The sequence below is a fragment of the Triplophysa dalaica genome, chromosome 6 (assembly GCF_015846415.1).
Source record: "Triplophysa dalaica isolate WHDGS20190420 chromosome 6, ASM1584641v1, whole genome shotgun sequence".
NCBI classification, from domain to species: domain Eukaryota; kingdom Metazoa; phylum Chordata; class Actinopteri; order Cypriniformes; family Nemacheilidae; genus Triplophysa; species Triplophysa dalaica.
In genome coordinates, this window is record NC_079547.1 from 11,264,416 (window position 1) to 11,285,411 (window position 20,996).

Consider the following 20,996-nt stretch of genomic DNA (forward strand, 5'->3'; position numbering starts at 1 on the left):
GGACGACCACGCCTAGGGAGTGTAGCAACAGTGCTGAACTTTCTCCATTTGTAGACAATCTGTCTTACCGTGGACACATGGACATCAAGGCTTTTAGATATACTTTTGTAGCCCTTTCCAGCTTTATGTAAATCAACAATTCTTGATCGTAGGTCTTCTGAGAGGTCTTTTGTGCGAGGCATGGTTTACATCAGACAACGCTTCTTCAGAACAGCAAACTCAAAACTGGTGTGTGTTTTTTATGGGACAGGCCAGCTTTAATCAACACATCCAATCTCATCACATTGATTGGACTCCAGGTTGGCTGACTCCTGGCTCCAATTAGCTCTTGGAGAAGTCATTAGCCTAGGGTTTCACATACTTTTTCCACCCTGCACTATGAATGTTTACATGTTGTGTTCAATAAAAGCATGAAAACGTATAATGTTTGTGCGGTATAAGTTTAAGCAGACTGCGTTTCTCTATTGTTGTGACTTAGATGAAGATCAGAACACATTTTATGACCAATTTATGAAGAAATCCAAGTAAGCCCAAAGGGTTCACATACTCTTTCTTTCAACTGTACATCCTGTCTAGATAACCTTTGTCGTCTGTCCTCCAGACCAGCTTGCGACACCCCCTCCCAATTGACTGTCTGACATCTTCATTGAACAACAGAGTACACTCAGGGCTGCTGAAAGGGAATGTCGCAAGACCAAGAATCCTGCTGACTTAAGGGACTACCAGTCATTACTCTCCTCTTTCTCTGCTAGTGTTACCACAGCTTAAACATCTTTTCATCAAGGTGATGTTTCCATCCACATTCAAACAGGTCCAGGTCAAGCCCATACTTAAAAAACCCCACATTGGACCCCTCTGCGACCGACAGTTACAGAGCAGTCTGTTTCCTCCCATTTATTGCAAAAACAGTTGAAAGGGCAGTTTTCCACCAGCTGTCTTCCTATCCAAGAATAAACTACTGGATAACAAGCAGCCTGGCTTCAAAACAAACCACTAACTAAGACTGCACTGCAATCAGTCACAGAAGCACTGCTGCTTTGCCAAGGCTGAATCTAAATCCTCGGTCATGATTCTGCAAACGTATCTGCAGCGATCGACACTGTCAATCGCCAGATACTGCTAGCAACCGTGTCATCTTTAGGAATCTCAGGGACTAATAATGCAGATCCTTCAGGGTGTCATGGAGGGGCTTGCTGTCCACTGCTCACCAAATGATCACTGGAGTCCCTTAGGGATCGGTGTTTGGACTGCTGCTCTTTTCCATCTACACAACATCCTTGGGACCCATCATACAGGCAAACTGTTTCTTCTATCACTGTTATGCTGACAACACCCAGATTTACATCTCATTTCACACAGACAATACTACTGTAGCTGCTTGCATTACAGCCTGCCTAGAAGACGTCTCAGCTTGGATGATAGAGCACCTCCTCCAGTTGGACCCTACCATGACAGAACTACTCGTATTTCCAGCACACCCCACAGTGCAACACCATCTTACATTCCAATTTGGCAATAACACAATCACTCCTAACAAAACAGCCGGGAACCTCGGAGTCATATTTGATAAAGAACTTTCCTTCAATGATCACACTGAAGATAACGCGGTCATGCCGATATGCCTTATTCACATTCGAAAGTCTGGACGTTATCTCACTGAGCATGCGGCACAACTACTTGTCCAGGCCCAGATAATCTCAAGATTGGACTACTGCAAAGCTATCCTTGCTGGTCTTCCTGCAAAGGCTATCCAACCAATCCAGCTGGTTCATAATGAAGAAATATGCCTCGTCTTCCAAAAGCCCAAAAGTGATAATGTGACACCCTTTTCATCTCTCTCCACTTGCTACCGGTTGAAGCCCATATCAGATTCAAGTCACTAATGCTTGCCTACAGGACTATCACTGGATCTACACTTGCATACTTTCAAACCCTCCTACACCCCATCGAGAACCCTGCATTCAGCAAACAAGAGGTGTCATGTACTGCTTACTCAAAGGCCATTAAAACGCCCTACTTCCTGGTGGAACTCCTTCCTGCTGGAACATTCTTCCTAACTGTGGTCGACCCCATCCCTCACAACATAAAAAAACAAATTAGAACCTATCTCCTCTGTGAATACGTGACAGACCAATGAAAAAAATCGTTCTTTCTCTCAACAGGTATTGGTCTCTGGCTTTTGTTTAAAATAGTAACTTTGTATTTGAACTTATTGTATTGTTGCTCCTGTATGACATATCGCTAATTGCTCCCTGAACTCTCTGTAAGTCGCTTTGGATAACAGTGACGGCAAAATTAATAAATGTAAATGTAAACGACCAGGCCAATTTGTCACCGCAAGTTTTTTTTGGCACATGTCACCATGACATCAGAGCAAGGCGGACGTAACTCTGACACGTTTCTAACCGGCATGCATCTTTCACTAATCACCTGTTAACGATTCTGGGCATAATTTTTCAGGATACAGATGAATCAGTAAGCGAATGTGGGAAACCAAGCCTGCGTATCTTAAAGTCTGCGTCTTTGTCCGTTTACACGGAAACCAGGTTTGCAGCATTTCCAAAAGTCTCCATTTTCGGGGGTAGAAACCTCTGGAGTAATGTTTAAACTAGGCGTAACCATAGCAAGAGTTACATTTTAAAAATTACTTAAATAAATGCTGTCTACATACTACATTTTTTCTTCAGTTTAATCACATAGCATACAAAATGTTTGAAATGCAAGATTACCTGTGTAGTCGATCTGTTTAGTTGTGTCTATTTAGAGTCACTTAAAGGCTGTCTTGTTAAAGCCCTTAACACTATAGCCAGGCTGCATAAACCAATCTATATAAAGATCCAGCAGAATGGTATAATGGAGAGGATCATTTCAAAACATCATATTACTAAGTCTGACCTTTATACTGTATGTTTTTGTTGTGCTGTATGTGAAGTTATGGCTTTGAATGCATCCCGTGGGTGAAAAAGAATTTTAATTGCTGAATGTCTGATAAACATGCATATTCATAATGCATTCATAAACACAATATAAAAAATATTGTTTTTTAATTTTTGATGTATAGCTTCAATTTCAGACACAGAGTGTGAAGATCGATTGTGAGAAAAACATTTTAGTCGGCAGTAATTTGAAGAGAGCCGTCTGCATCGTGAGATGAGGTACCGCTTCTCCCAGGGGTTTAACAGGGCTCTTCTCAGGCTCTCGAGGACCCAAGGGGGTACGGAGCGTGGACGGGAGGATTCATCCTCCTCTCGTCCCTTAGGAATCTGATGACCAGGTTGTGCTGTCCGAGTCTAACTGGCATCAAGCCGTTCCGCAATGGCGACATACACCTTGATGGTGAAAAGGTAAGGCGCGCTGTCATGGTAACAGAGTCTAGTTCCATACCGAGATAAGAGATGCTCTGCATAGCGGAGAGCTTGCACTTGTCCCAGTTGACCCGGAGGTCCAGTCGGTCTAGGTGCCGGAGCACGAGGTCCCTGTAATTAGACCACAGATCTTGCTAGTTTGCCAAGAGGAGCCAGTCGTCGAGATAGTTGAGAATAAGGACTTCCTGCTCCCAGAAGGGAAACGAGGGTAGCCTCCATGACCTTGGTAAAGACATGGTCAGACAGGGCCAGGCCGAAAGTTAGGACCTTGTACTGGAATGCTCGGACCTCAAACAAAAACTGGAGGAACGAGGGCGAATCGAGACAAGGAAGTATGAGTCCTTCAGGTCGATGGCCACAAACCAATCCTGATGTTGGATGTACGTCAGAATCCGCCTCTGCGTCAACATTCTGAATGGCATCCTATGAAGTGCCTTGTTCAGAGTACGCAAATCCAGTATCGGGCATAGCCCCACACCTTTCTCAGGGGACAATGAAATAGGAGCTGTAAAACCCTGAGGACATCTGAGGAACGGGCTCAATCGCATACTTCGCCCGAAAGGCTGTTGTGACCTCGGTCCGAAGTACGGGAGCATTCTTGCCTCAAACAGAGGTATACAGAATGCCCCGAAACCTGGGCCGGCGACTGGCGAACTGGATCCCCTAGCCGAGCATGAGATGGGGAACATCCCTGCGCAACTCGAATGTGAAGTCGAGCCCGATGTCTTGGTCCTCCCTGGGCTGTCCCAGTCAGGCCCGCTTCGCAGACATACTGGTAAGCTTAAAGGGGAGTTGATGCTCTCCGTCCATGGGGGACCGCCTGAAGAGGGTGACACCAGAGCTGTTGCGGGAGGTGCGGGGCTGCTGGGGAACAGAGCTGAAGGCAGCCAGGTCGCGGCATGGCAAGATGTGCTAAAGGGTCTTCGTCTGCATCTTCACCGCTGAGAACTGTTGTGAAAAAACCTTGACGTTGTAAACAAACAGCTCACCTTGCGCAAAGGTTAAACCACAGGTGTCTTTCTTGGACCACCAGAGTTGATATCGTACGACCCAGCTTGCGCGGCGTCACCTTGGTCGCCTGGAGAGCAAAGTCGGTGGTGATGCACAGTACCTGAACGACAGCTAGGACATATCTTCCCTTGTCCAACTGCTTCAACGCCTTGGCTTGGTGGACCTGCAGGATAGCCATGGCGTGACCCGCAGCAGTGTCATCCTCCAACAATAGTGTTGAAGAAAACATACATGCCAGGTTGCGGCCGTCTGCGGGCACAGATGTACCGCGACGGCACGCTGGACTGGGGTACGTTGACGTATCCCTAAGCTACCCCCATGTCTAGGGAAGTTAGGGCGAAGGAGCCGAGAAGGGGGGCATTCCAGGTCTTGGTGAGCTCCTCATTCAACCTCCGGGAAAAAAGGTATCCAGGAACTAGGAGTCAAACCGCTAGCATCGTTGGCAAGCATTACTTACATCTCTGCGTCATACTTCCTTGGCTCGACCGGCTCGGTCAGCCGGGAGCTCCAGGGAGTCCTCAATGTCGGATGGCAGCAAGTCGCTATCCCATGCTGCGATAGAAATCTCATCCTTATCACGCACCTGAGTGAGTCCGCTATGGTTTGGTCGACTTCCCATCGGAGACTGGTTTGGTGAGCGTGGCGGGCACGGACAGTCCGTGGCATTGGCTGCAGAGTCCCCTCATCATCACCAGAAAACACAGCCACCCGTGACCGCAACACCTTGATCGACATATGCTCGCAGTGCGGGCATGCCGCATAAATGAACGCTTCTTCAGAATGTGGCCGGCCCAAGCATGTGATGCTGATATCTTGCCTGTCGGGTTAAAGGACGAGGAGCCCTCATCCAAGAATACAGCGGCGAGACATGCCTGGCAAGACTTGCACAATGTAGAAAGTTCCAGCTTTTTTGGTAAATTTTCTCTAATAGACACCTAGGTCTTCTATCGAAACACCCTGGGGAAGTCGCTGAACACTGAAATGGTTATGTTTTGGTGCAGTTTTTTATAGGAAAAATATGCATTTCTTGTCTGAACACTATTTGTTCTTCAGACAATCCTCTTTAAAATAGATTTTTGAAATAGATTTTTGAAAAATTACCCACATTTGGTTTTGATGACTGAAAAATCACCATTTTAACATTGAAGACATTTAACAACGTTTTCTCATGAAGCAAAATTTAGATACCTTTATCTCTTGTACTGAAATTAAAGGGCTTTAAAATTGTAGTTCCCAAAAGAAGGTTGGTCAGTACACAAACTTAAAAGGAGACCGAGGTATAACCAACGGTTCTAGAGTTACAGGCATGAAAAATTCATTAAAAGAACACAAAACATATCCATTCTTCATCTTTGTGCTGTCACCATTGACATAAAATGCATCCATGACTGCCAAAAATTTACAGATTTTACCAACACTGATCTCTATGTAAATGTAAAGTATGATGCTGGCATATTTCTCATGTCATTTTATCCTCTGTAATATGGCTCCAAATTTCTAAATTTCAATTTCTCTACAAATTGTTGATAACTTAATAACTATTCATCTGTGGCTCAATATTTTGGCTTTCATCACAACTGAAGTTGCTCTTGTTGCTGTAAAAATAGAAAAAAAAAAAAAAAAGGTAAATTGGACACGGAATGAACCAATGGTGCTCACAGAGATAATTAGGAACATACAATATGTAAAAGCTGTGTTTATTTACAATCCAACTATAAACCCATCCCCACATTTCCAACAAGAATGTTTTCAAGACGTTTTGTAAATGGATTGTCAAAATATATAGTATTCAGAATTGTGTCAGAATTTCAGTTTAATAAAGGTAAATCATCAAACATTTCTCCCACTATTTAAAGTAAACTGTATGTCAAAGATGCATACAGGTAGTAGCTATGCACAAACAATATGATTTTAACTTGGACTATTCCAGGAATAACAGTAGGAAAATAAATTCACTACAAACCTCCACAATTTAATATTCACATCCTCAACCATTGACTTACAACATACTTAACTTGGTTTGGGGATCCAGGTGATCATGAGTTCAGTAAATATCATGTACAGTGGTTTAAGATTACATCGACTATCATCAAGACCTCTTTTGTGTCTTGTGCTTTTCTTAACAGAAAGAGGTATGGTTGCCATTTTAACTATTTATTTTGGTCAAATAAAGTATCCTAAATTCCACATTGAATATAGTTAACACCTCTCAAAGTTTCACAAAGCTCTTGGGTAAAATGACAGTCATGGACATGTTTGCTTCAAGGTAGAAGGGGGGAAGCTAAATTAGGCCAACTCTAAATATTTAACATCTCATCCATTATTGACAGATAGATTTGCCTTGCAAGGCAGATGAGAAATAGAATCTCTCTCCTGTCTCCAACAAGATCCCTCTATTCTTACATGATTGAAGCACACTCAAATGCTGTACCTTTTAAGTACAAAAACATGTTTCTGATGTACAATTCGATCTATCTATTATCAGACCACTCATTATCTGCATGGTCATGGGTGGGCTGGAACCTATCACAGATTCATGGGTTGAAACCAGTGTAAATTTTAGCGAAATAATAATTTTACGACAACGGTCACGTGTGATTCATCAACTTTCCATACCATGATAAATATGGCGGCTGAAAGGGATCTTAATTTACATATGCCCTATAAATTCAGGATGTTAACGCCTCGCCACTAGATTTTGCGACATGGAGAAATGTAATCTGGCCAAAAAAAAGCAACTTTTCTGATTAGGAATTAAAATTTTACAATTAGGCTAGAAAATAAAATACTTTATCAATGTAATAAAAATAAAATTTCTCTTGTACTAAAGATTTTTTAAATATTTATATTTGTTAATATTTCGTTTCCGTTATCAGAAGGGTGAAGCATACACGGACCTTCACCTTATCTCAAAACTTGCCCAAAATACTATCACTTTCAATTGAAATTGTAGTTGTCTGCTTTGACAATTTTTTACAACATCCTATTTTAATTTATCTCTTGTTTAATGGCCCTAATTTATTTGCAGCCAAACTAGAATTTGGAATTCGTGTTAGATAAGACTCGTGGGTATGTTTATTTACCTCCAGCTTAATGAATAAGTTAAGGACTGTCCCACAATAACTGAAAATGACTGCCCTATGAAACCCTTGCAGATGAGGTCAAACACTCAGTCAGGCCTCATAAAGACAGGAGTACAGGATCTCAGGTGCAGTGGAATACTTACTGGTTGTGTTTCCAGTCATCTGGATGATGCACTTGCTCTCTTTACTAATCTCACGAGAGTTGAAGGGGCGAACTCTCACCGCCACCTTCACTGAGGCCACTGCCATAGTGCCTTTGTGAGAGCTGTCTTTTAAATGTTCACGTCAGTGCTCACACCTGCAACGTGAGAAATAAAGCAAAATTTATTTCAACAAACAGAAACCAGGGTCATCATTAAAGGTAAATTTTAGAGAAACACTGTTGAAAATTTATTTCAAACAAAACAAACCTGAACAAATAATTTTGTGAATATTCTGTAAACGTCTTATCTGTGTTTGTGTCAAAAAAATATTGTATATGTACATAGTGTTGGCTGTGTAGTTAGGAAAAATCAACCATAACACTCTCATAGCCTATCAGTTTTAAGCATAGCCGATCAGTATCAGGCTTATCCGCGTGTGATGATGGATAAGAGAGAGTGAACAAGTGGAACCGTTACAGATGTTTACTTTATCCAAATTACAAGCAACATACACTGCATATATGGTAAATATATTTTTCATCTACCTCTAATAAATCAATTTGATACATTTTAATTTATCTTATGATTAATTTAGTGTAATAAAACAAGAAAAAATATGATAAGGTTGAAAAATATGAATAAATATAAAATGATTTAAATAATAAATCAATCAAAAAATTGTAAACATTAAAAATGGAGAGTAAAATGGTTAAAGAGGTCAGTAGTAGGCCATACCATTCTTGTTAAACGTTTAATGTCAACTACTCATGCAGTCAAACCGAAAAAATGAAGATATCATTTTTGATATTTTACAAAATTGATACAAATTTGGAACCGAATTATTGAGACACTTTGACTTGACCATGTTTTTTTCTTTGATTGCTCATGCTACTTTTTTACACCTCAGACTGAACAAAATTAAGCATTGCCTGGCAAGTGCTTGTCCTAAATTGATATAATATAATTGTGTATTTAAATTTTAATCTTTACAGCTATTCAACATAATTTATTACATACCTTTCTATCAAAAATATATTATAACATTATCAAGAATAATTTGTTCTCACACAGTTTGACTAAACTGTGATAATGTTAGAATTGTTGAAGATGTCTAAATACATTTTGGTTTGACTGTATATCAGCAAAGGAATATTGATTTAGACCCTTCTCCGTTGATAATTAGGGTTTGAGCACTTAGTGCTAGAAACCTATTGTAGTTGTATTCAATCTTGTAGCCTACATCTTGTTTGGCAGACCATAGTAATCTATGAGTTTCTATTGTGTATATAAAGACATTGCATGAGTGGATGAAAAGCAAATCGATTACTTTTTCATCTGATCTTTTTCAAAATACATGCAATACAATTCTTAAATGTTCATACAAAACAGGAAAAATGTGCTTGTATGATTTGTAAAGAGTCTGCATGGTCAGCTACAGATCCAGAGAGATACCGGAACCATCCAGCAGCAACAAAAGAAATGCACAACTAGCTAAATATCATTACCCTTCCTCCGATTACAATGGCCCAATAACATACCTGGCTGCCACAAACTCAGTTCAGCTCACCCTCTGTGTCAGACACAATTTATGTGTCAGGGAATATTTATAGCTTAACAAGTGTGATTTGTCTTCTAACCTAGGGGTTAACTTAAAAAATATTCATTATATGTGAGCAAAATAATGCAATTTTCGTGTAGACTGACATCACGCTGAGTCACATTCTGGTGTCAGAGGTGATCAGTCTTTTAAAGGATTCTCATTACTCCATATCACTTATTCTCCTCAGACCAGAATCCCAAGACAGTGCCAGTGCATAATACGGTCCCAGTAAAACACTGCAGTGTTTTTGTGTAATTAAGTAGATATAGAAGTAATTACTGTGAAACATGTATACATTTTATCTGGGCTACTCTTAGCTCTCTGGAATACTTGACTCTCATTGGTCAGTCAGGACATTCTAATCTCCTCCGATAATAACTGATAAAACTGCACATCTCATTTAGGTTATCTTGACTCTAAAAGTTAGACAGTATGTTTAATGTGTTATTTACCTGTCTCTATTCTCATGCCATATCGATTTGTAACAGTTGAGCTAATATTTCAAATAAACTTTTGTGTACCTGTTGGATGTCCCTTCCAGATGAATATTATTAAGGAGAGATAATACAAATAGAAAAGAAAAAACAATTATAACTGAAAATCTCATTTAAAACTGTTTACCAAATATCCATTATTTTCCTTAGTTTTCATTAGCCAGTTATTGTGTTTAGAAATGTAAAGAAATCTACATAAATCCTTAATCCTGATTATCATTTTTCTATTCAATTTAATAAATAGACGTCTCAACAACATAAACAAATGTTATGTATCCCAAACTTAACTTCTGGTAGACCTCAGCAAATAATCTATAACTGTTGAGTAGTTTTAATTTAAATAAATACAATTAATATACAATTCTATAAAATATGAATATAAATTATTTATTATTAAGATCATTTTTTGCAGGTTTTGCCCTTTACTTGTACAGTAACAGTGAGAGGACGGGAACAAAAGTGGGTGAGAGAGGGGTGGGATCGGGAAAGGACGAGTAAGGCACAAACTAGGGAACGCACAAGGCTATCGGTTCCAACTGAATACAAATTAATTAAAAATAAAATAAATTGTTATATTATTACCAAACACAGAACAAAAGTTAACTTTGGGTTAAGTTTGTGTGCCGATGGAACTTTCTAAAATATGAATCACAGTGTTATTAATAAGCAATTACATAAGCTTATTATATTCTTTCCAAGGCTATATTAATTTAATGAAATAAAATATTGAATAAAATGTAATAAAATATTGAACAATATGTGAAGCAATTTTTTTACAAAAAAAATCTTGCATTTAGAAATATGTACACAGGGACAAATGGCCATTTATTGTGAACAACATCTGTTCCAATACTCAATAAAACACTTCTCTTTTTTATAATAATGTCTGTATTTGTTGACAGGATCTGAATGGCCGCACCCCCAAGCAATCCCACACAGGTGACCCAACACCAAATAAACAGAAAGAGCCTCATTAATACGGCATTGTTCTCTAGAACAGGATAACAATGAAATAATTCTTACCTTTGCAACAATGACCCCCTGATTCCCTCTGCTATTGACTCTACAGATCGGCAGCCTCCTACCTCATGTGCTGTTGTCTCGAATTTTCTTAATCTCCTTAATCTCCTTTTCCCTTTTTTAACTGAGGTTTCTTTATTATTCCAAGGAGGTTTAGCTGGGTACCCAGTGAGGCCTACACGGACCGATAAAGGTTTCTTGGAGGAGAGACGTTTGAGTGCCTTGTAAAGTAGAAGCCAAAATTGCCTAGAGGGTTGCCTAGAGCAGTGATGCGGAGACTGACTGAATCATTGACATCATTACTGAGGAAAGCACAGACACCAATGCAGTAGAGAGAATGAGAGAAGGAGGAAAGAAAGAGATGGGGCTATGTAAGATTAGATTCCCAGCGGAGTACAGCACACACACACACAACACATGATATTCAATGGCCAATGCTGGCTATGACTATAGGTGTGTGGTACATTTAAAGTGTAGGTAACATGCTATGTCATGCCTTCTGACTTCTTTACACTGTTGGACTTCTTATGCTTAGCATAGTCAACTTGTTAAAATATGAGTTGGACGTATGACGTAGTAGTTCTGTGCTTGACCTTAGAAAACACTTTGGATGCGATCAGACTCCGTCAATGAGGAGATCACCAAAGATAATATTAGAGAGATTTGTGAGCTTGCATGCACGATCTCAGACACTGTAATATTCTGTGGCCCACTCACTGCGTATCGTGGTGATGACATTTATAGCAGATTATCATCACTAAATGGCTGATGTCTGAGTGGTGCATGCAGAAAAATATAGTTTTTAGAAATAACTGGAAGGGTTTTTAGGGCTGACCTGATAAAAAAATTGTTCTCCATCCCTCGTGGGATAGGGCTTCCCTCCGGTCAAGAAATATGGCAAAAAGTCTTAATAAAGCTAAACCCAGGTCAGGGAGCAGACAGATTTGTTTATCCAACTGTCTGCTTGCCGTCTCACGTCCTGAATACACAACATGTACAAGATGTAATAATCCCCTCTCCAAAAAATCAGAAAATAGAGACTGTGTCTGTCCCCCGGATTAGCAAATTTAAGATAATGTGTAAACCTCTTGAAAGTCATATCATAAAGGTTAAACAAATCAAACTTGAACAAATACAGAAAATCAACTGTAACGACTCGGTTTGCTAAATATTTGATTGCTCTCTAATATAGCACTTTTTGTTAACGATATGATAGAGATCATAAAATAGACATGCTCTGTTTGACAGAAACATGGCTTAAACCAGATGATTATAATTTATAATTTAGTCATTTGGCAGACGCTTTTATCCAAAGCGATTTACAGTGCACTTCTTACAGGGACAATCCCCCTGGAGCAACATGGAGTAAAGTGTCTTGCTTAAGGACACACTGGTGGTGGCTGCTGGGATCGAACCAGCAACCTTTGATTTACCAGTTCAGTGGTTTAACCCACTAGACCACCATCTCACATGCACAAATTTATATTACTTTAATTGAATCTGTCCCCCAAGATTATTATTATAAACACAAGCCTCATCTCAAAGGTAGAGGGGGAGATGTTGCTGCACTTATATTAAATAATTTTAAATAAAAAAAATTGAAGTCATGGTACTTCAACACCTAATACAAAGGACAAAACATTTTATTTATTTATTCTAGCTATTGTGTATTGACCTCCAGGGCACCATCAAGATTTTATTAAACAATTTGGTGGGTTCTTATCAGAACTAACTGGCCGCAGATAGTCCTTATTGTTGGTGACTTTAACATCCATATAGATAACGATACAGATGCCTAAGGAAAGGCTTTCAAAAACACTCTTTACTCCATGGCGTTAGTCAGGATCCACTTACCTTCATAATCATACTTTAGATTTGAAGGGGTCATCTGACTCGGCTAAAACGAATATTATCGTTTCCTTTGGATGTAATACAATGTGTATATACAATTTAAGGTTATAAAAAAGCTGTATTTTCCACATACCCAGAATGTTTGTATCGCCTCTTTGCTCTGCCTCTCTGAAACTCGCTGATATTTTACAAAGCTCATCGCTCTGAAAAGCAAGGGGTGCTATGATTTGCCAGGTCACTAGTGCTTGGTGATTGGTCGAATACCGCACGGAAATGTAACTCTTCTTACCATATTCGGAAGATCAGGCTGCGTCAGCGATGGTACAATGAGATTTACAAGACCGTCCACCTTACTTGCGCATACATTTGGCCGTGTTTAAAACAATTTTACGTGTCTAATAAACGCATTGGCAACTTATAACACACCAAAGACACAGAAAAACATGTATTTCCCCCATATGACCCCTTTAATAATGTCTTACGGTATAAATGTGGACAATGTTAAAATCCTCCAGCAGAGTGAAGATACTTTGGATCATTATCTGATATTATGTTTGCTTCACTGGCCTACGGCTGCAAATCTAACTTCTTGTTACAAATATGGTAGAACAATTACCTCAACTACCAAAGGTTTATTTCTCGATCATCTGGCTGAACTGCAGTCTCAAATTTCTTGGATGAAAAATAATGGTGAAGATCTTGACATTGCTATTGAAGATTTTAAGTCAACCTTCTCGGAAACACTGGACACAGTTGCTCCTCTGCGTTTAAAGAACATTAAAAATGGCAGCCCCACATCGTGGTATAATAAATTTCTAAAGAATGCGACCCATAAAATGGAGCGCAACTTTAAGAACGTCTTGGTTACGTATGTAACCTCAGTTCCCTGATGGAGGGAACGAGACGTTGTGTCGAGAACGATAGATGGGGTTCGCCGTTGAGAACCAATCAACTCTGACTACAATAGAAAAGGCCAATGAAATTTGGCGAATGAAATTTGCATGCCGGGCTCCGCCCCCGGATATCCGGTATAAAAGGAAGCCGGCGTGCATCATTCACTTACCTTTTGTTCTTCAGAGCCTTCGCTCATGACTACGAACAGAACGAATTCAATGAATTCATCTTCTACATTGCCGGATCTACGACGTGTTGCAGCGGATCGTCCCTACCTGCAGCGACCTTCCCCTGGGTGTCTCGGCGGTTCCGGAGGTGTTAGAGATTTTTTCTAAAAAGTCCTTTTCAGGACTGACTGAGCAATCTCCACCGCGGCATGTACCGCTGTTCTCTTGGGTGCGGCACCCTCATCGAGGAGGGGGATGGACACGATCGCTGCGTTAGGCGTCTGGCGTCCAGCACGCTGAAGCAGCGTTCATTGACACACGGGCCGATCGCACCACGATTCGCTCTTCTAAACGTTCCCCAACCGGCGGTGGCATACTGTCCGGATCCTCACGCACACACTCGGAAACGATGTGTGACGTAGATGAGATGTCGCTCGCAGCATCGGAGGGAGACTGGCATCCGACTCTGCCGAATCCGAGCTCCACCCCCAGCAGTCGAGTTCAAGAGGAAGCAGAAGTGATGTCATTCATGATAACGCGGGGATGCGTGGCTCCCGAGGTCGGAGCGCGGTGCAAACCGCGCCCACCCCGGGTGCCATGTTTTTCCCGGAGGTGCATGAGGAGCTGTGTAAAACTTGCAACGCTCCACTCACGGACCGTTCCAGTTAAACCAGCTCTGGCTCCCTTACTTCCCTCGTTGGATGGGCAGCCAAAGGCTACGTCGAGATCCCCCGGGTGGATTGGGTGCCTGCGGTGCACCTGTTCCGCGGGCGGCTACCTCCTTGGGGGAATCGGCCACACCTACCAACCAAAGCGTGTGGGACTTCGGCATCACTGGTGTCGAAGCCTTACACTGCCGCGGGCCAGGCTGCCTCCTCTCTCTACGCCATGGCCATCCTGCAGGTCCGCCAGGGCGTGGAGAGAGCTCCACGAAGGTAAGGCCGACCCGGGTATAATGCAGGATCTCCGTGCCGCCACTGACAGCGCTCTACGGGCGACTAAGGTGGTGGCGCGGGCCCTGGGTCGGACGATGTCCACGGTAGTGGTCCAGGAGTGACACCCCCGGCTGTACCTTGTGCAGAAGAGTGACTCGAAGGAAGTCCGCTTTCTTGATGCACTCATCTCGCAGGGTGGGTTGTTGGTAACACCGTCGAGGACTGCGCTCAGCAGTTTTTGACGGTGAAGCAGACAGTGGCAATTAGCCAAATTTTTTCACGCCGCGACTCGGCCGCCTACAGGCCTCCGAGATCTCACGTGACGTCTGCTTCCCTGCAACCCAGGACCCCTTCGACATCGGCTCCGGTTCCTGTGCCCCCACAGGCGGCACCCCGGAAGCAGAGGTCGAGGGGGAAACCTCCACCCCGTCAACAACCTTCTCCCGAGAAGGGGCACTGACGGGAAGACCCAAGGGAGAAAAACATCGGGCCCGAACCTTCACAGCCACGGCTCTGATCGGTCGGTACGGGACGACTCCTGCCTCGTCACCAAAGCCGGGCCCTTTTCAGGCCCTAGCAGACATCTGTAGAGCTGCGGGTTGGGCTACGCCCAAACACCTTCGCAAGGGTTAACAACCTTCGCGTAAACCCGGTGTCAGCCCACGTCCTGCGTGGCGACATGTAGGACTGGCATCCGGGGGGGCGTATGCCTGCGAAAGCACCTTTCCACCCTCTAACAGGTCGGGTCAGTGTGCTATCTACCGCTCTTCTTACCCCAACATATGGCTAAGAATAGGTATCTCACCAACCTCCCTTCTTACCCAAACACTGGTTAAGAACAGGTATTCCATCCATCACTAAACGAGCACACCCTGGCGGCTGGCTGGGCAGAGCAGCCTTCCCCCTTAGGCCGGGATACCATGTGAGCTATCACAGATAGCTCTAACCGGACCTAGTGCTACCGGACGTCTGTAACACCCCCTCCGTGGGCTGTTCCGTCTGATGTATCCTCATGAGAATGGTTCCCACTCCTGGTAACCCATGAACTTCCCCGGGTGGACCTCCACCCCGCGGTTAACTACCCAGTCCGCACGTTCCATGCGTTCTCCTCCAAGGACGAGACCATACCTTATCCACCATATTCCTCCCCACGGGTAGGAGGTGGCCTCTGCAGCGCTTCTCTGATTAAGAGTTGCGCTCACCCGGTGTAAACCCGAGCCGGACGGCCTCTCGCCAGTAGAGAGCTAAGGCCCCGTCCGTGAAAGGTTACCGGTCAGGGCTGTACCCATCTTTCTCCAAGAAAGCTCTGGAACCCCCCGACCACCATACTGGAAGGTTACAGTTTCGCGAAAGCATCGAGCTGACACGCCCAGGCTTGTTACCGTCGCTTCGCTAGAGATTGTGACGCGATACAGCGTTGTGGCGTTTTCCATAGGCAACCCCATCTGTCGTTCTCGACACAACGTCGAGAAACCGACAGAAAGGGAACGTCTTGGTTACGTATGTAACCTCAGTTCCCTGATGGAGGGAACGAGACTTTGTGTCCCTTATGCCACAAACACGTATCGTATTCTGCTGCAGTCGTGAGAGGCTCTCAGGCTCTTCAGAACAAGAGGTAAGTGAATGATGCATGCCGGCTTCCTTTTATACCGGATATCCGGGGGCGGAGCCGGCATGCAAATATCATTCGCCAAATTTCATTGGCCTTTTCTATAGTAGTCAGAGTTGATTGGTTGTCAAGGGCGAACCCCCATCTGTCGTTCTCGACACAACGTCTCGTTCCCTCCATCAGGGAACTGAGGTTACATACGTAACCAAGACGTTACAGACGTAACCTAGACGTTTTGCTATCCAGGGTTAGCTGATGCATTTTATTTTTTTGCCAGTTTTTTAAAGGAACATTGGATTGGATCACAGTGATCCAAATACCAAATTTCAGGATTACCAAATCCTGTTTACCAGAGCCTTAAACGGAACCAACAGTGTAGCCTACTGGCTTAGTCAAGAACATCACATAGGCAAAATACCGGTTGCCACAAATAGCCCTTGTTTGTTTTAATTGTGAGAAACAGAAATACTGTTATAAACAGAAACATTTTACATGTTACATGAGATGTATCTATGTCTGCATTTTTTTCTGCTGCAGTTGGGTAAGCCTGATTTGTTCTTTACCCAGTTCAATTTGTACTTTTTCTCTTATGGTTTCCCATTTCAGAAGCAATTCATAGCGGTCACCATCCTGGTTTGTAGCTGAGGAACGTTATATTATGTATATATCATCAGTAAACATTGGTTGTTATCATTCACTTAAAAATAACCTCTCTGATGTTACTTGTTTCGAAAAATCCCAACTGAATCCATAATTCAGTTTTTTTTATCAAATAGATCCCAAACAGAGTTTAAAGTTTTGAAAAACTCAGAGGGCAGGTTTGGTCTAGATCACATGTAAAATCGGATTACATGATCTGATCTCAGTTCGGAATCACTGTTTTGTTTTTGAAAAACCCTTTTCCAAGATTTGATCCAATCTGCGATCCGAAATCCCACTGGATTACTTTTGAAAAACTGGGCCCAACAGATTTGGATACTCCTCTGCCCCGAGATAAAACCACAGAAACCAAGAGTCACAGAATCTGGACAATGACAGCAGTAATTCCTCCATGTAAGTGTGAGCAATAGTTCCTTTAAGTAAACGACACATGGAAATGTTCTTGTAGTATACAGGAGAAATAGCGACTGAGCTAGAGCATTAACCGTCTGCACCAAAGAGGGGGGAAGGGCACGGCGAAACCAAATGCGGCCATGAGGTACAGGATGAGAGAATTTCCCACAGATGATCATATGCTAGACTTACTTTTAAACTTCAGGTTCCTTTCGAACCCTTAGTTTCTTTTTGTGTTTTGGATTACCCTTAAATCAAATCAGAAATAGGTTGGATGTTGTGAGAGAATTCTTCTGCAGATCTGGGAGCACAAGAACTAGACACAAAGGCATCCAACTTTTGAACTAATTTATTTCAGGGAAGACAAATCCTTATGTAGTGCACAATAAGACACCTGTTATACCAAATATGGTATAGAAACTATATGGAAGAAACATCTTTATATAGTGTGCCATAAGACACTGGTTATACCAAATAAGTTATAGAAAACATAGCATGTCAGACAAAGAATGTTACATTTACATTTACATTTAGACATTTAGCAGACGCTTTTATCCAAAGCGACTTACAAAGAGTTTAGGAGCAATAAGCGATAGTTCATACAGGAGCCATGATACATTAGGTGCCAATACAAAGTTACTGGTTTCAACAAAAGCTAGACCACTACCTGTTGAGAGAAAGGGTTAGTGTATTTTTTTTTCTTTTTTCTTTTTCTTTTCTCATTTGTTTGTCAAGTATTCACAGAAGAGATGGGTTTTAACTAGTTTTTTAAATGTTGTGAGAGATGTGGTTGAACGGACAGAGATAGGAAGAAGATGTTAAGGAAGATGTTAAGCTTTAAATAAATCCTCTTCCTCCACATTTAGCCAGCTGTTCGCTCAGCTAGCAGCTATCCACTCTGTGACCCTTAAAACCACACATAGGCTAAACTTATTCATTTATTTATGTGGGCTTAGTTATCTATGGGGAAAATAATATCTAACACTTACCAATCAAGGGTTGTTACGCATACTTCTACGCATACTTCTAATCAGGTCACAAGTCCAGATAAACAACATCCAAACACCCCGCTGCTATGCTAGAGTATAAGAAACTATACGTTACTCAACTCGCTGCCAATCGTTAAGATAAACCAGCTCTAGGCATTTTGTTTTTGACAAACAAGCACACATACCTGAAGGGAAGGCAGTCATCAGGTCCATTTAGTAAAGGAACCTACGAAGAACTCGTAGATACACAGACAGGCTGGGGTGTAATACACAAATCATTAGTGCCACGACAAGTTGTACTAAAACACAGTTTAGCAAACTGAATACTTTCACATACAGCACATACCTATAACCAGAGTCAAACGGGGAGAGTCCGGACATGACGCACATCAGGCTACAGCATACCAGCTCTTAAATAGCGGGCACTGAATGCTATTTTTTGGAAACGAGAGTCAATTATCAATTACACAGTTCACCCTGTCACTTGCTGTTATAAAAAATATAAAGCGTAAATGACAAGGATTGCTTCTATAATCGTGTCATTGTATACTTTTTAATGTGAATTTCTCTTCATTTCCTTACACAAAATAGAATGTGAATAGCCTGTAGACACTACTATGAGGAAAAACTTACAAGCCAGAGCAATTAGAATGGTGAGAAAAAAGCACATGAATTAAAGTCTTTGCGACTAAAGTCTCAAACACACATCTCTTCGTTTAGTTTTACCTCTTAGGTTTTACATGATAAATATGCATAAAAAATACATTAATAATAATAAAATACGAGAAAGTTACTCACATGACGCATGCTTGAAGGTGGAGGTACGGCCTGAACTGAAATCTGTAATGTCAGAAAATGGCAATTTATTTACAAACATTCTGATTTGCTCATTTGAACTTCAAAGGAATTGCCTTCTCTTTAGAGCTTTACATAGGTAAAATTGTAAAAACACAGGTTAAAGGCAGTAGCGCAAAAATGGGGTATGCTGCATATGCGGTGCACAGGGGAGCGCCATGGTGCCAAAATATTATGAAAGTATCATAACATCAAACAAAGGGCAAACTGCCCAGCATGGATGAGCCTCACAAGCACAGAGGCCTGTTGCACAAAAGTAGAATTAAGACATCCGGGGCCTGTACCATGAAGCCGGTTTAGGTGGCTAGCCAGGTAAGTTTAGGATTACATTGCGCCAACCCTGGGTTTTAGGTACCATGAAAGTAACTCAGCTTTAATCGGTGTTCATCGCCATGGTAATTTACGCTGCACGGCTAACCTGCTCCGGAGCAGGCTATGATCTAGATTAGAGATCTCACACCGAAAATAAACCAATCAGCGGCGAGCAAATTTAAATATAAGTGAGGCAACTAACTCACAGTGCGTGTTAAAATGGCTAGTTATTTTTAATAATGTTTAATCAAATAAAAATACTAACATAAAAAGATGTAAATATATATTACAAATATAAAATCAAGTAATGGTAACTATGTTGGTAAAATCTGATTTTAGAGATGGCATTTGCTGGCTTTCCCTTACACATGGAATTAAATGTATTAATATTCCATTCTTTTATTGTACTACATACAATATGTATTTCTTTGCATTGCATTTTTTACATTCTTGTCTGTGGTGCAGAACATCTAGGAACACTTCCAGTTTCACTGTGTTGGGTGAAACATTTATCTTCTTTGTCCACTGAAGAAACTTTCTATTAAACAGCTACAGTAAGATATAGACAAAACCATAAATTGACAGGTGACATCACATATTTTTTAACACTGCTATTTTAATCTTTTTGTTATCAAGTTACACTTACAATGACCCTAAATAATGTATCATAAAGTAGGCCTACATTTTTAAATGTTTAAGACGTTTTTAATACTTATAATGCCTACAACATTCCCTATGCATCTGTGTTTTTGTCACTGCTTTAAGGAAGGTAATGTATAACAGGGCTGTTTAATTGCCCGTTGGTGGGAGACGGGGGTCCATATGTATGCCAGAGGTTTTTGCTCTCCTGACCGCAGAACCACTTCAACATGGCCCTCAATCAAACCAGAGTCAGGATTGAGATGACCATCGGATTTTTAAATGAACACTTCAACTGACAACTAAGTTCACATACTGGTATTTTTTATTTAACCTTCTTTATTAAGAGTAAGCTTCTCTAGTGTATTTTGTTCACATTTCTTCTTTAACCTATGAAGGTGAACACTTCAGTTTCTGGGGAAGGAATTGTGAAATTTCCTACAATAACAGAGACACCAGTAACATAAAATATAAATCCTCACATTCACATTTGTGCCATAATGAATAGTTCAGTACATTTATCTCTTTAACTTTGTCAGCACACAGATCGTTTCACTTCATCATGTGCTTCATCCTCATTAACAAAGGTAAACTAAATGGAAACTAATGTTAGCAGGATATGTTCATCCACTGTTGGGGCACATACACACATAACACAATTCATATTACATTACTGTAATATTTACCTTACTTAAGTATACTACAGTAAATGTGTGTACTATAAAGTCGTTCAACTTGTGCATCAACTCAATCAGCAGTGTTTCTGAAACCGTTCTCTCTTGCGTAGACAGCAGATACAGTTTTACTCCGTGGCTGAAATGCATTTTTGTGTTACTAATATTTGCGCATAATTATTTCCTGAGTAGCATACGGAACTCCCTCTATCCATGTTGAACGCGATTGGTTTAGCGATCCTGACGTCACTCATTCATGTGCACGCGCGCACAAACTAATCTTAGCTTCTGGATCAAAGCTT

At 41.5% G+C, this 20,996-nt stretch overlaps 1 protein-coding gene across 1 annotated transcript in view; it reads right to left on the reverse strand.

Moving 5' to 3' along the window:
* kif1aa (kinesin family member 1Aa) overlaps positions 1 to 7,708 on the reverse strand; it is a 211,055-nt gene extending 203,347 nt beyond the window's left edge. Inside the window, exon 1 of the mRNA XM_056751227.1 lies at positions 7,603 to 7,708. Coding sequence (XP_056607205.1) covers positions 7,603 to 7,708 — 106 coding nt within the window. The remainder of the gene's footprint in view (positions 1 to 7,602) is intronic.
* Between the last annotated feature and the right edge of the window lie 13,288 nt (positions 7,709 to 20,996).